The sequence below is a fragment of the Nyctereutes procyonoides genome, unplaced genomic scaffold (assembly GCF_905146905.1).
Source record: "Nyctereutes procyonoides isolate TBG_1078 unplaced genomic scaffold, NYPRO_anot_genome, whole genome shotgun sequence".
Lineage (NCBI taxonomy): Eukaryota > Metazoa > Chordata > Mammalia > Carnivora > Canidae > Nyctereutes > Nyctereutes procyonoides.
Genome location: NW_026575040.1, coordinates 4,767,141 through 4,783,171, shown reverse-complemented (window position 1 = coordinate 4,783,171; position 16,031 = coordinate 4,767,141). Strand labels below are relative to the sequence as shown.

The 16,031-nt window shown below is 55.5% G+C and overlaps 1 protein-coding gene across 1 annotated transcript in view; it reads right to left on the bottom strand.

Annotated features, from left to right (window-relative positions):
- Positions 1–1,513: 1,513 nt before the first annotated feature.
- GRAMD2A (GRAM domain containing 2A) overlaps positions 1,514–16,031 on the bottom strand; it is a 31,696-nt gene continuing 17,178 nt past the window's right edge. Inside the window, exons 2-12 of the mRNA XM_055319621.1 lie at positions 10,043–10,135; positions 8,820–8,877; positions 8,421–8,496; positions 7,727–7,830; positions 7,030–7,128; positions 6,834–6,905; positions 6,303–6,365; positions 5,209–5,338; positions 4,849–4,948; positions 3,883–3,987; positions 1,514–3,638 (exon numbers count right to left, since the gene is read on the bottom strand). Of these exons, the coding sequence (XP_055175596.1) occupies positions 3,635–3,638; positions 3,883–3,987; positions 4,849–4,948; positions 5,209–5,338; positions 6,303–6,365; positions 6,834–6,905; positions 7,030–7,128; positions 7,727–7,830; positions 8,421–8,496; positions 8,820–8,877; positions 10,043–10,135 (904 nt within the window). The 3' untranslated portion in view covers positions 1,514–3,634. The remainder of the gene's footprint in view (positions 3,639–3,882; positions 3,988–4,848; positions 4,949–5,208; positions 5,339–6,302; positions 6,366–6,833; positions 6,906–7,029; positions 7,129–7,726; positions 7,831–8,420; positions 8,497–8,819; positions 8,878–10,042; positions 10,136–16,031) is intronic.

The window sequence follows — 16,031 nt, the reverse complement described above, 5'->3', positions numbered from 1 at the left end:
GCTATTAGGAATAATGCTGCTCTGTACATGGGTGTACAGATAGATAACTCTTCAAAAACTGCTTTCAGTTCTTTTGGGTATAGAGCCAGAAGTGGTATTACTGGATTTTATGGTAATTCCTTTTAATTCTTTGAAAAACTGCCATCCTGTTTTGCACAGCGACTGTACCATTTTACATTCCCACCAGCAGTGCACAGGGCTCCAGTTTCCCCACATCCTCACCAATACTTGTTTTCTTTTTGAGATTAGCCATCCTAATGTGTGTAAAGTGATACCTGAATGAGGTTCTGATTTGCATTTCCCTAATGACTAGTAACATTGAGCATCTTTCCATGTGCCTGTTGGCCATTTGTATCCCTTCTTCAGAGAAATGTCTATTCAAGTTCCTTACCATTTTTTTTAGATTTTACTTATTTATTCATGAGACAGAGAGAGAGAGAGAGAGAGAGAGACGGAGACACAGGCAGAGGGAGAAGCAGGCTCCATGCAGGGAGCCTGACGTGGGACTCGATCCCAGGACCCCAGGATCACACCTTGCGCCAAAGGCCGATTCTCCACCACTGAGCCACCCAGACATCCCAGCCATTTTTTACTTGGTTGTATGTGTTGTTGGTGTTGTCCTACCTCTCCAACCTCTCTCCACATCACTCCCACCTGATCCATACCCTAGAGTCATGCAGTCTCTCTGTGCAGAGACACATGCATTCTTTCCTACCTTTTGCAGTTACTGGTCCATTTACCACGCAACGCTCCTCCTATGGCTGGTTCCTCATCCTTTAACACTGACCTAAATGTCACTTCGGAGAACATCTCCTGAGTCCCCATCTACAGCCAACTCCCCATTTACTCTCCTATCACCATTTCTCCCCTTCATGGAACCTAATCACAACCTGTACTTAACCTTGCTTATTTACATATTTCCTTGGAACCTAACGTTTACATGGAGCATAAGTGCCATGGGGACACAGATATACAGCCTGATATGTTCACTATGTCCCCAGTGCCTCCAGAGGGGGCATCCTAGGGAAAAAGAAAGGCGATGTGTCCCCAGTTGAAACTTAACCTCCCTAATCTAGGCTTGATGTCATGTAAAAGGGACATGGGAATTTTCTGGCTCTGAGCTCTGGACTTTCATTCCTGAGTCAGAAGCACAGTATCATTTGAACCAGGGACATTGCTTTGGAGCCGCCCAAGAGAAAGAGGAAAGCATTCTGGGTGTCCCCCCAACAGAGGCAGACGCCTAGGGAGGTTGTGGCCGCTATTCCCCTTCCCAAGACGCCTCAAGTATGAGGCAGCCCAGCTAGTCTTGTGAGATTTGCAGAGTACTTGAGATTCTGGGAATGCCTTGGGTTCCGTCAGTCTCGTCGGTGCCAAATATGTCCGTACAAGTACCTTTTGTGAGTAGTCAAAAGATAAAAAATGAACGTTTCATACCACAGGACACTAGAAAAATCAAAGTTTTGTATTTTAAAATATTTTCAAAGGCTAATGCCCTGCTGGAACAGCCCGAGGATAGTTGAATCAATCTCTCAGGGAATCAGAGGAGCATCAGCCAGTGTGAGCAGGTCTGTATAAATACACATAATTTACAAATGAGCACAATAGAAAGGACACTGACCCCAAAGGACCAGGCTGAGGAGCAAGAGAGAAGCAGAGAGAGGACCCTCCAGAGTGACAGGCACATGTATACCACTGAAATCCCTGGACCCCAGAGGACCTCCAAAGGCACCTACCCTATAGCAGGCCTCTTGTCCTTTCTGAGCCTGGGGCATGACTGGAAACTAGATTCACCAGCATGTCGGCACAGATACCCAGGACTTGGCACCTCTGGTGGCGTCTCATGAGCCTCTGGCTCCACCTAGCCGGGCTCAGAGAATGGACCTATTCTCTCTGCCTTTCAGCAAGGAACAAGACAGGGAGGCACTGGAGCAAGTAGGATTAGCTCCCTGAAAATGTAATAGAAAGGCGTGATGGTTCCAAAACCATCAGCTCCAGTGGGAGCTGGTTCCAAAAAAAGATGGGGTTTTACCCCGTGGGGTTGTGTGTGGGGAGAATGGAATCATGATTTCACATGACACACCATTTCACATGACACACATCACACCATAGATGTGGTGCAAGCAACCCCCAGGCAGGCTTGAAGCTTTCCCCTAGAGCCTGAAGTAAGTGTGGAGGCTGAAGAGACCATCAGTCTGAGCTTAGGGACTTGTCACCTACAGACGGTCCCTCAAATCCTCATTTGGGTTTGTCATAAACAGGACAATCCTGACTCCCCAATAACTAATTTCCACTTGAATTTCTCCCTGATTAACCTCTCAGGGGTTTGAAGAAGGAAAAGGTGTTTCCGAGACCTCTCACCCCATCCATCACCAGTGACTTCGCCTGATACCTCTGACCTCCCCACTAAGGCCCTTCCACCCCTCCAAAGGCACTGTCGCAGCAGGGAAGTCCCAGGGAAAGCAGGGGAGTTCTGAGGCACAGAGGAGCTGCTGAGAGCAGAGAAGGCCTTGGCGGAGACGGAGGAATCTTGAAGGCAAAGCCACTGCTGTGTCCACTCTTCCCATCCTCTACCTCCCTTGTCCCCAGAGGTATCACACACAGCCCCTTGCCCTGGTCCCTGCACTGTACCAGGCCCACCTGGGACACCCCCACCTTATTCATGGAATGGAGGGCCCTCCCTTGGCCTGCAGCTCATTGCTTGCAGGTGACATGGTGACCTCTGCCCCCTGGTAGCCCAGCTGCCCAGCCACACCTCCCCAACGGGCTGCTATTGGTCATGACCTCCCAGGCAGGCAGGTAGGCAGGCAGGGAGTACAAAGCAAGAGCTCAAATCAAAGCCACCAACCTCCACCCCCCCAGCCTCTCCTTCCCGCCTGGGGCGCGCCTGAGAACTGTTGGGGCACACCAGGGGAAGGCGCAGTACCAGGGCTGTGACCACAGTGATCAAAGGCCCTGCCCCACCCGTTTCACCAGGAAGTGGCAGCTACTTCGGCCAGCCTCCTCTGTGAGGGCCCAGGACGGAGCCTCGGCACAGGGCATGAGCTTCTGGGGCTGGAATCCTAGCTATACACCCTCTTCTCCTCATTCGTAGCTTCTCCCACCCCCACTTCCCCAGTCTGTCTTTGGTCTGACAGGTGCCTGGCTCCTCAAAGAGGAGCCCCTTGGGCCCCAGAACAGGGACTCACAGGGGCCCAAGTGAGAGGGAGCACAGTATGTTGGGAGAGAGCAGAGCCCCGCTGGCGGTCTGGGTTCGGGCCCCTGTCCCACTACTGCAGTGACACGGTGGAGAGCGGCATTCCGGGTACCCAGATGTGGCCTTTGTCCCTTGGTGGCTCCTAGAGCTCTGCTTCTGTGCCAGACTGTTTCCAAGGAACAAGTTAATTTTCTTTTTCCAAGTGCTTGCTGAAGCTTAGCATACAGAATTTCTCAGCTGGTTCCAAGAATCTGGCTTTTTGTCTGAGTCCCCAAATTGTAGGAGCTTTGTAAACAGGAGGGAGAAGAGTGGGAGGGAGGAGAAGGATCTGGAGTATTTTCCTTCATACTCAGTGTCAGCACAGCAGCAGCATAAACCACGGGGGTCCCTGGTAGAAACTCAACACCCAGAGCATTCTTCTTGGAGAAGCCAAGGTGGCTGTTACCTGCACACAAGAGATGCCCAGATCAGGGAAAGGGACTAGAAGGCAGGCAGACAGGTCAGTAGAGCCTTTCTCTGCCCCCCTCCTCCCTCACCCCAACGAGAGCTGGACACACTTGCTTGGGGCCATCAAGCCAGCTCAAGGGCAGGGCCAAGTCCAACCAGGACAACACGCAGCATGGCCATAGGTATTAGCTGAAGTCCCTCACCCTCAATCCCCGAGGCATTAGGAAGAGACAGGGCATCACCTGTGTCCAGGGACCTGGCCATCCCAATTCAGAGAGCACAGCTGTTGTTCCAGCCGGGAGATGCGGAATGCCAGATAGGATGAGGACATGACCAAGAAGCAGATCCTGGAGAAAGAGATAAAAAGGAGATCTCATCTGTAAAACGGGCATTTTTAGAGGCTCACCAAAGAGGATGGGGACTAAACTACTTCCTGCAACTGGAGGAAGGAAAGAATCCTTTGCCCTTCAGCTGCGTCCAGGCCGGGATACCTTTGTTCCCAGAGGCTGTGTGGGGGTCCTGAGACTCGCCCCCATGGAGGTGTCCTCAAAGCCCAGCAGGAAATGTGGGCCCTGAAACGGAGCCCACCTTCCCCCTGACCAGCCACCTTGGTCCTGGGCCTCTTCTTCAAGGCCACTAGGATCATCCCCTAAAGTGGTAGGTCCATTCTCCCAGCAAGGGAGGTTGACAGCTGGCACTCAGCCAGCAGAACCAGAGGAAGGTCAGGAGGGAAGGGGAGGCGAGGCCAGGGGCTGGCCATTCATGAAATGTCCCACCATGCTCACCACTCTGCTGGCCCATAGGTAGAATTACAGGCAAGTCTGCACTTCCAAAAACACGGCTCTGAAGGCGTAGCAGGAAGACCATGGCTCTCCCCTAGCCTGTCGGATGGCCCTCTCCAATTTTGTCAGCCCTCCCCCTCCACAATCCCGTGCAATTTTTCCTTTTTTTTCAACAGCTTCATATCCTTCCCTCTCTACTGTGCACCCTTAACTCTAAATTACAGGGGTGCATGAGTAAAAACTGGAGACACTCTGTCGTGCTGCAGACTGGCCTGCTGTGTAGCCTGCAGACACACCCAGGAGCTTTCAGTTGATTTAGGGCCTTCCCTTCACTCGGACAGTGACCTCCCCACACACAGAGGCCCCTGCTCCAACAGCCAGACACCCAGGCGACTTTGGCCCCCGGCCCCCAGTATAGTCACCTACAGCACAAAGATGATCTTGAGGAGCTGGTAATCCCAGAGCCTCAGCTCTCCTTCGCTCCTGGGCTCCTCCTCCAGCTTCTCCTCCTCACAGACCGCATTCTCTGTGATAGGAGAGCAGTTAGGCATCTTCCTGGGGCAGGAGGCAAGAGCCCAGCCCAGCAAGGAGCACACACACCCCTTCATAGCCCCCCCCCCCCCATTCTCTCAAACTGCCTGGGCTCTTGGCTTTCCCTTATGGATTAGGATAAAGTAAGAAACAGTTCTCAGAAGCCTTGCTGGCTGTGATTTCTCCTTTTTGCAGAAGTGGGGGCAGGGAAAGCCTGGTCTTTGCAAGCAGTCATGAGGAGCACCCTGAGCTCACCAGACCCTGGAGGCTTCCTGGAGGGAAAGAAGCTGTCCACGGAATCCATACAAGGGATGTTGTCTGGGAGGGACAGGGACCTGGAGGCAGGACACACTTTTCTCCACTTCATCTCAGGGATGAGGACTTCCTGCAGAGAAATCAGGAAAAACTGTCTCTCTGTGAGCCTTGGGATCTCACCTGTCCTAAGGGGCCCACATGAGGTTTCGCGAAGCTTTTTGAGATATTGCCAACATGGATACCAAGTGAGCATGACGGCAGGTACCCAGAAGGAGGGAAACCACTGCCATAGCAACCACGTGTCTCTCTTAGCTGCTCCCTTGCTGTGACCACCCATTCTTCCAGGGAACAATGTCTTTGAAGACCACTAGTACAGAACCACAGTGGGATCTAAGACATGAGCTAACCCAGGTATGTGCTCATATCCACCGAGTCCAAGAAAACTTGTTATAATATATCTTAGGTGGGATAAATCCTTCTGATCCAGACTTTAACCCATCACTGACCTTAGCATGGGGTACCTAGGGTGCCTATCAACAAAAATGGGATCATCTCCTCTGTCCCTTGCATAGTACTGTGTATACTGTATGCTTGACTCAATGCTTAATGGCTAGTTAAGGAGGCTTTGAACACCCTGGGGTCATTTCCATCCCCGTCACTGTTCTAGAGACTCAGCTCTGCCTACCCAGAACCCAACAGCAAAGGAAACTGCTGGGACCTCGGAAAATCTCAAATGAGTCTGTCTGGGTTCCACGGGGATAGCCTTTGGAGTTCTTCCCCAAGGACACCTCTATCCCCTGGAGGGCCCTCCTGACTCCGCCAAAGAGGATAGGTCACTGGTTCTGTGGCTGTACAGGTGTGCAATCCAACCTGGGCAGTGTCCAGGGGCCTGGACATCTCTTCTGCTCAGAAAGTCAGCAGATCTGCCCAGAGCCTAGTGGCTCTGCATGGAATGGAGTGTGTCAGGTCTAGGGGACCCCCTGGAATAGTGTGGCCACTGGCTCTTGAGCCTGGAGCCCCATTTCTACATTGTGGGCCCCTGCCTGAAGCCCCAGAGCCATGGGCTCTCTCACACCAACAGCTTCAGCTCTCACCAGAGATTCACACTCAGGTTCCTCTGGAAATTCTCTTACACTCAGGCTCTTCTTGCTGGAAGGCTAAGGAAGAAAGGGAACAGGGGTGACTTGTCCATCTGGAACGGCCAAGGTCAGGAGTGAGGGGCTATTAGCACTCTCCAAGAGAGCTTTACCTCCAAATAAGCCACCTTGGGTCAAGATGAAGCCTAGCTCCCAGAGTTTGCAGGGGTGCCCTAGTTAATGTTGGAGCAGAGGGCAAACCCACGGCAAGGTGCTTCCCCACGCTGCTGTCCCTCCCCACGGGCATACTGGAAAGGAGCCGCGTGCTTCTGTCCGTTCACGGCCTCTGACTCAAAGACACATGCTCATAGACACTCGGTCCAAGGACTAAGGTCGGATTCGCTGGGCTTGAGCCTGTTACTCCCCTCGCCCTGCCCTTGGTCCCTGTGCTGGAAAGATGGGCCAACCACTCCCAACCGCCTGGTCCCAAGACCTCTGTCTAGGCCTGAGCAACCTCTCTGGCCCAACTCCTGCCCCTGAGCTCCATACCTGTAGGTGTGTGCAGACCCTCCTCAGCATGTCATATACACTGTCCCGGGAAAGCAGTGACACAAAGACGTACTGGGACAGAGAAAGAAAACAGAAAAGGGTGGGGTAAGTACAGACTGGAGAGGGTGCCAGAATCAGGATCCCGGGGCTGGGACGGGAGACTAACCAGCGGGGGCTGGCCCGGGGACTCACTGACCTTCTGGCTGGTGTTGGTGGTGATGGCCAGGCCATTGGGAAGGAGCCGCGCCATCTTGTGTTTTTTGATCATTTGGACAGACACCACGGGAATGACCACCTGAGGGCGGAGAGGCACGGGGGTCTCAGGACTCACGCCCAAGGACATGGTCCCTTTGCTTCCTGCACAGGGCCCCAGCCACAAGCGGCTGTCAGCCAAGCACGTACACCATGGACAAGCCTGCACCTATGTGGGAGGATATGGAGCCTTCCACGTCTCATGCAGGCTCCCCTTCCAGTTGTCCCACCCTGCCCCAGGCCTGGCAGCACACTGCTCTGGGCTCTCACCCTATTATCCAAGAGGCCAAGGGTGGTTGCCCTGGTGATCCCCATACTCTGGTAAGAGTTCCCTGAGCTCCCACCTGGCCACAATTATGGCTCCCCCAAAGTGAGACATCCCACTCTGATGCCGAAGGCATTTCAGAGGCACCCATAGGCAGAATAAGTTGGCTGTGATCTGTTCGGGTCAGCTCTGGCCAGATGTGAAGTCTAGATTAGGGCCCTGCTTTGGAAGGGGTGGAGCTACTTCCCTGGAGACCAGGTTGGATGGCTCCCGTGAGAGGCTTCCCCAGGTGCCTGATGCCCGCCCGCTGGGTAGGGGGTGTCTTTCCCCGCTGGAGCCTCATGGCCCACTGCAGCCCTTAATCACTTATTACTACCTTTATATCCTTGCCAAAGAGGCTGGCATGGAAGCAGAGCCAGTTGGGGGAGATGTAGAGCCGGCCCTGGAGAAGGAGGTCCCTCTGAAGGGCGCAGGAACACACTGGGGAGTCACAGGAAAGAAGACAGGCATGAGCAAGCCAGCCCTGAAGCCCCAGGGCCTGGTCTGCACACTCAGGGGTCACGGCCAAGCCTCAGGGACGGCCTTCCTCAGACTCCCCCTTTCTGGCCCCAGGCCCCAACCCACCCATTCCACCAGCACCTCGAGTCCTTCTTGAGAGTCCTGACTGCCCCACCGGAGCCCACTAAACTGCTAGAGCTTTCTTCCTTCCCTAAGCCGGGGTTCTTGCTCCCTCAGGCGGAACTCCTTGCCCGCTGTGGACAGAGGGCCTCGATCGTGCAAATGCTCGCACACGCTCACTGTGTACTTCTGTTCATATCAATGACTGTTCTTTCCTGCTCGGCCTCTCAGTGAGAGGAAGCCCTGACATCGCCTCAAGAAAACTTTCATAAATTCCATCTCGTATCCCCAATCTGCCCGGCCTTCTCATACTTTTGAAGAAAACAGGTCCAACCACATCCAAAGGGCAGCCAGTTCCCATAGCAAAAATATGCCTTGGAGGCTCTGGAGGAGAAGACCTGGGCCTCAGGCACTCCAGGCCCCTGTCCAGTCGCACCAGGGGGACGGCTCACCTTTGAGAACCACCTCCTCCAAGGGGATGTCCTTAAACAGCTTGTGGTATTGCTGGTTGTATTTACTCAGTAGCGTCTGCAAACACACAAGCCAGGGCTGAGACGTCCTGGGGGATCGGACCACCAAAGGGCCTGCGCCAGCCACCGGGGGATAATGCCATCGGGGACACAGTGGGGGTGAGAGGCTGAGTTCCAAGCCCAGCTTGTCTCTCGGTGGCGATGGCCGGAGGTCCTGACGGGGCAGCCTATGACTGGGGTACGCCCCATGGCCACCCAGGAAGGGACACTGGCTCAGGTTTCCCTTGATGACAGACCTGGCAGCCGAGGAGCCAACCGCCACTGGGTCAGCCCAGAGCCCCTCCCCTGGTGGGAGCGAAAAGGCGGCCTCTGCACACTCACCCCTTCTCGGCCACACTTCTTTATCTCTTCAGCCTTCAAGCCTTCCGGCCAGTGCAGACTGCAAAGGAGACATTCCATTCCAGGGACAAGGAACCCTCGAGATCTGCCCATGTATCCTCAGTGCCAGGTCTGCCCTGGCTTCAAGCCAGAAGCTTGGGGGAGAGATTGAAGACTGAGGCCCTTCCCTAGGAGCCACCGCAAGGTGATAAGCCACAGCCCCGGGGAGGGCCCTCCTGCACGCTGGGGGCCCTCCTCCCCAACAGGAGTGGGCAGCGGCGCCCCCAGGACGGGGGCCTGAGCCTGCATCTCCCAGACGCTGAGGAGCTGCCCACCCCTGGGTACCACAGACCCTCTCCCGCTTCCCTGGCAACGGATAAGCAGAGGAGCAGAGCCAAGGATAAGTGGGCAGGAGACGCGGGGATGGGGACCAGTTTTGCAGGGGGTGGAGACGGCAGACCCACGGCCCCGGGGCCTGGCCCTGGGCCATGACCCCCGCAGGCCTGCCCTCCTTGCAGCCTCCTCCCCGCAGCCTGAAGCTCAGCAGACTCCCCTGAGCTGATGGAGGCTACCAAGGCTGAGGGAGAGGGGTGGTGCTGGGACGCAACCTTGGCCAGGTTGGCCTGCAGGCAAGGTGGGCAGGGCAGAGGCTGGTAACCCGAGGGGCCCAGACTCTGCTAGTTCGCCCCGAGCTGGGACAGGCCCCGGAATGGGAGGAAGAGGTGCCCATTTCTCTGGGTGTTGTGCCCAGCCCAACACCTGACGCAAGGTCCCCTTTCTGCCCTTTAACCCCTCTGCCCCTTTCTTTCTTTATTCTTTTAAAGACTTGATTTAAATGCCAATTAATTATTAGTCTCAGGTGTACAACATAGTGACTCAACCCTTGTTCATCACGACAAGTGCTCACCTTAATCCCCATTACCTAGGTCACCTTCCCCCCACCCCCCCGCCCCATCCCCTCTGGTGACCACCAGTTTGTTCTCTAGAGTTCAGAGTCTGTTTCTTGGTTTGTCTCTCTCCCTTTTCCCCCTTTGCTCATTTGATTGGTTTCTTAAATTCCACATATTAGTGAAAGCATATGGTATTTGTCTTTGACTTATTTCACTTAGCGTAATAGTCTCCAGCTCCCACCATGTCACTGCAAGTGGTAAGAGTTCATTCTTTCTTATTTGCCCCTTCCCACCCACCCCCAAGCCGGATGTACATCTGACTGGGAGGGGCCTCACCTGGAGTCCAGGGGTGCCTGAACCCTGGCTAGCTTCTCTGAGCAGGACACAGGGCTCTTCAGAGAAGCCGTCTTTCCATGCATCTGTTGGTGGCTGAGCAGAAACAGGCCCATGTCAGGAAGGGGGTCTGTGGAACAGCTCTAGGGGAACAGCTCCATGCCCAGGGCAGCTGCTCCGCCCGCACCCAGACCAGCCCTGTCATTCAGGCTGAAGCTGCAGGTGTCACAGTCCAGAGGCCAGCAGCTCAGGCAGGGGTTCTCGGGCCCCCAACAAAGAGGGCAACCACATGCCGCCTTTTCTGGAAGCCTGCAGGTCGGTTTATGCCCAGACAGGAAGGAAAATCAGCCTACCTTGGTGGAGCACCAGGCAGGCAGGCCATTGGCCGCACCCCTGAGAAAGCACAGTGGGAGGGAGGACTCTAAGTCTCGCTCCCGGCTGAAAGCAAACGTTTCTGAGGTCCCTGGGGAGCACTACCATAAGCCATTGGGATCTAGGAAAGGATGCTGAGCACGGGAAGCCGAAGCAGCGCTGAGGAACTGGTGCCACAGATGGTGTGGGAGGGGCTCCGGTCAGCCCACAGGTGACTATGGGCTGGGAGGCAGGAGCGGCCCCACACCATGAAGTGGCCTTTGGTGGCCTTCACCTCAGCCCTGAGAGCCAAACCATCTCAAAAATGTCCCAGACAGAGGACCGTGGAGGGAGGAAACACCATCTCCCCGGGCGGGTGGGGTTCCCCAGTGGCTTTCGAGTTCATGCCTCCACTAAACAGCTCCACAGCCCCTTCCCGCCCCTCCAGGGAAGACAGGCTAGGGATCAACACATCAACTGAGAGGGCTGGAAGCTGACGGAAGAGAGGGCGGCCAAGGAGCAGGGCCAAGGCAGGGCCCTCAGTGGTCACAGGTAGGCTACGAGGCCCTGGGCAGATGAGGAGCCTCAGCAAATACGGAGCTGGGGGCTGAGGCCTGTCACTACGAGCCCCGGGTCCCTCTCGGCTCTGTCACCCGGCAAGTCAAGGTTCTCTTCTTCAGGAACAGAGTTGCCCACTGGGCCGAGATCTGCCAAGACCCTCACAGATGCCTTAGTCTGCGCCCCCTACCATGCTGTGTACACAGGAGGAAACTGAGACCCGCCAGGGAACCAGCTGGACCCAGGGTCACACAAGGAAGAGCCGGGTAACCTCACCCCACAAAATCAGCCCATCCACAGCCACACGGCCTGGTGACCTCTGCCTTTAACCTTATGGAGAATCTTGGTACACACACTAACATAGGTTTCCTTAACCTTGCTTTAAAAAGTGACACGTTTTGCTAGAGATTTGACCCTTTTGACTCGCAAAGGTAATTACTATATTTATGTGGTTCCCTCCTTTCACATTTCAAGAGGGTTTTCTCTCCCCCCTCTTGATTTTTATTATGCTCATTATAGAAAATATGAAAAAGATTTAATACATAAATACGATGATCAAAATCACCCAGAAGGAAAGGAAGTCTTCAAAAATCACCCGAGGAAGATTTATGCATAAATGCAGAACCTTTGTGAATGGAATTATGCATTATAATACATATATCTTACTTTTGTTGCTTAATTAACGTGATCTGATAAGGATTCCCTGTGTCCCCGTCCATGGCTGAGACAGATTCTCAGAAGTGTAATTCGTGGGTAGAGAGTGCACCTTTCTCGGGCTCTTTACAGCCACTCACAAAGTGCTTCCAGACGCTCTGCTGGTGACCACGGCCATCAGCGCGACATCCATGGGATGGATGGCTCCCTCACCCTGGCTATTCTCTTTTTCTCACTTTTGCAAATTTGATACGTGGAAATATGCTATTTTCATTTCTCTTTCTGCTCACTGACGGGTTGAACGAGTTTTCCCACATATGCATATTAACCACTGGACCTTCACCTGTGAATGGTCTTTGAGGTTCCTCACGTTTGCCTTACTGATTTGTATTAAATGCTTTCTCGAGAATACTAGTTCTTAGTTTATCATTTTTGTGAACATCTCCCCCAGTTTGTCATTTGCCTTTTAGTTCTGTCTCTGGCTTTGTTCCATGTTTGTTTTTTGTTTTTTTTTTTAAGATTTATTTATTTTTATTTATTTATGATAGACAGAGAGAGAGAGAGAGAGAGAGAGAGGCAGAGACACAGGAGGAGGAAAAGAAGCAGGCTCCATGCACCGGGAGCCCGATGTGGGATTCGATCCCGGGACTCCAGGATTGCACCCTGGGCTAAAGGCAGGCGCCAAACCGCTGAGCCACCCAGGGATCCCTTTGTTCCATGTTCGTGTGGGTAGATTCCAGCCGTGTCTCCCACCTCTTGGTTCCTCACTTGGTTTGAGTGCTTTGGTTGGAGAGGCCCCCAAGGTGGAGCCTGTATAAGTCCAATCACTGAGCCCTCGGAGAGCTGGACCCCGCAGCCGGCGAGCTCTACTGGGCCGTCAGGAAAGAGAAGGACATGGGGCCCGCTCGGAGGAACACACTCTAACCCAGAGGACCAGAGATAGAGCGAGACCCCAAGAAGGACCTAGGCCATGGTGTCAGAGGCAGGGAGCCCGCCACTCAGGCACTGGAAAGGGTGATTCGAGGTTTCAGGGCTGCAGGAGCTCCGAGAGCACACAGAGAGTCACAGAAGGGCTCCTAGAGAAACGGAAGCCAAACTTACCAACTGGTAGGACTATCACCTAATCATGCCTGCACATGGGTTCTAAACTGAACTCATCCTTAGGTCCAGTGTGACCTTCTCAGGGGGCGGGGGGCTGCCCTTGGCCCTCCCCGGGCCTAGTGAGGAGCCCCCCCCCCCGCAGGCACCCATGGCACCCCAGTCCTGGCCTCCCTCTGGGCACCTGCCACACTGGGTCAGTGCTGGAGTCGCTCATCTCCGGGGCCTCCAGCATGGCAGGGACTCTGCCTCCCCCGTCACCAAAGGCCCCAAGCTGGGTGCGATGCCAGCATGCAGCACCCACACGCCACCCATCGGAGGAATGACCGGGTGGGGACAGTAAGTGAGGCTGGAGGAGAGACGGACCAGAGAAAATCTGAAGAAGGCTGTGTCCATTCCCACAGCATCTCCAGAAAGAAAAGAATGGTGGGAAAATGCAGCCACTGGGCGGAAATGACTCTCAGATATCTTTATACTTCAGGCGAGTCCTTTACGCAGCATGAGCAGGATGGTTACAAGCCATTCCTACCTGCCCATCTGTGAAGGCCAGTCCCTTCTGTCCTCATAATGCCCTGCTACAGAGACCCTGCCCGTGGCCAGAACGTACCGCTTTCAACGTCACCAAGCCAGACTTTCTACCCATTAGCCTTCTCCCCCACAGGGTTTAGACAAGTCAAAGTAAAAACGTGGGAGCAAAGTCAGATGCGAAGGTAGGTCTGGGGCGCAATGGTCCCCCTGCCGCAGAAGGCCAGGAAGGAGGCCTCTCTAGCAGGCAGCTGGAGAGTGGGGGACCTGGGTCCCCCCGCCCTGCTGGCAGCCTCCGTGCATTTCCACACACACCTCCTCGAGCCAGCTGCTCCCACCCTGTGTGTTGTGAACCATACCCTTGCTCACGCAGCCCCTCCCACCTCCACACGTGCACTGTGGGGTGACAGCAGAAGTCCCCAAATCCAGGTCTATTTTTGCAATCAAAGCCCCGCTCCTGTATCATTATTGTCATCAAGGGAATGCAACAGAAGAGGTCCAATACTCTGGACATTAGAGGGGGTAGAAAAGGTGGGGAACCCCTCAGAAGGGGCGCTTTCACCGGCTAAGCCTGGTCCCAGGGCAAGAGGCCTCTCCAGGGCACACAGCAGGCACCTGTCCTGCCCACAAGCCTTCCTTCCTTCCCTCCACAAATACTTACTGAGCTTCTCACACGTGAGCCCAGGGGGGGGCTGACCACTCGGGGTTGCTGAAAGGGCAGAGGTGGGCAGCTAACAGAGCTGGGGCGTTCTCAGGAGACAGGCCGGGCAGTGGAGAAGGGAGGGCCACAGAGAAGGCAGGAGAGGAGGAGAGAGACAATGAGGAGGGAACCCAGAGGTATTGGCGTGCAGCTGCCTCCTGCAGAACTACGGACCACGCTTCTCGGGACCCCTGACACGTGCACTGGCTCTGGATGCTTCCCAGGCTCAAAATACTCCCACCAGGTGGCCACTCCCAAATCTGAGCCTCGACCCTTGACACCTGACTTCTCGAGCTCCAGCGCGCCATCTCGATGCACCCACCAAGGCGAGCTCATTGTCATCCCCCCAGATCTGTTCCCTCTGAGCACCTGACATCCCTGGAAGGCTCCTTCCGCCACAGGTGCCCAAGCCGGAACCCCAAGCTCCCTCCTCCCCGCCCCACAACCAATCAGTCCCCAGGGCCCCACCAAGCCTTAACCAGGCCCCCCCAATCCCACTGTGCTTGCCGCCGGTCCCCACCATCCTTCCCTGACGCTGACACCGAGCTTGCTCACATGCCCGGCCCTCTCCTGCATCTGCGCCCACAGAGTGCCGGGCCCAGATCTGATCCTGCGGCCTCGCGCTGCTTTCCCTCTCGCCTCCAGCACAGGCCTTCCTGCGCCTTCTGCTCCCCTTGCCTGCCTTCCTGCAGGTTAACCTGAGCCCCAGCTTCCGCTGTGGCCCTCCCCGGCGCTCCCCAGCCGGGCATCCTCCCCACCTGGAATTCCTTCCCACACTCATCCACCCAGGTAATTGCACTTGTTTTTCAAGCCCTAGTTCAAATATCATCTCTTCCGTGAAGCCTTCCCTGATTTCCCCCCTGCAGAGCAGGTCAGTCCCTCCTCTGCGGTCCCCTCTGTCCTGCTGTTTGTCCCAGCACTTACCACACTGGCCTGAGCTGGTCTGTCTGTTTATGCATCCATCTGCCCCCAGGCGACTCTGAGTCCACCAGGGGTGTGTCCTATACATCTCTGTGTCCCCAGCACACAGCAGGCACCCAGTGTTTGCTACCAAGAGGGAAGGAGACAGAGAAAGAAAGAGGGTGACACTCCAAGAGGGAGGAGGGGAGGAAGAAAGCAAGGCAGTGGGAGGAAGAGGCACTGCTCGAAGCCCCTGGGCTCACGGAGGCCCTGGGGTCATGAGCAGAGGCCCAGCACCACAAGCAGAGGCCCAGCACCACGGGGCACCCAGTCCCTGCTGCCTGGCTGGTCAAAGGGGTCCCCCGGGGTGGGGTGGAGGAAGGTGAGAGAAAGCAGATGAAGGGGCTCAGGTGGGATGGGATGTGGTATCTGGGGAAAGCACAGGCAGGCGGGGGGGGGGGGGGGGGGGCTGACTCCCCGCAGGGTTCAGCCGCCCCGCATGGCCCTGGACTGGCCTGTGCCCTCCAGCTCCCCCAGCAGCCCCGGGCGAACTTCCCCGCGGCCCCTCCGTGCCCCTGGCGGGAGCTGCACCCAAACCCAGAGCCTGAGCCCCCCGCCTGCGCCAGCACAGGCAGCTCCCCTGGGGCGCCTTGGGGCACCTCCCAGTCTGCTTCTCCTGGACATTCAAGGCACTAGAGCATCCTCTGGGGCCCGGCGCCCCTGCAGCAGCCAACCCTGGGGTGACCCCCCCCCCGAGAGACTTCTTCCAAACAGAAAATACTCCTCACCAGCACATCCCCGAAAGCACAGAACGCCAGTCCCCCCCAGGCCCCCCAGATGGCCCGTCTCTACTTTGACCTACTGCTCAGCACCCAGCTCCCCACCTTCACAGGGAAGAGAGTCCATCCCGTTAACTCCGCTGTGCAGCCTGCTGGGTACCTGCTAACATGGCATGGAGAGCTTTCTTAGAAAACAGAGGGCCGCCCGGTTGGCTCCGTGGTCGAGCTTCAGCTCAGATCATGACCCCGGGGTCGTGGGATCGAGTCCCGCGTCGGGCTCCCTGCATGGAGCCTGCTTCTCCCTCTGCCTGTGTCTCTGCCTCTGTGTGTGTGTGTGTGTGTGTGTGTGTGTGTCTCATGAATAAATAAATACAATCTCTTAAAAAATAAAAAGCAAACAAACAAACAAAAATGATGCCTGAGCCCG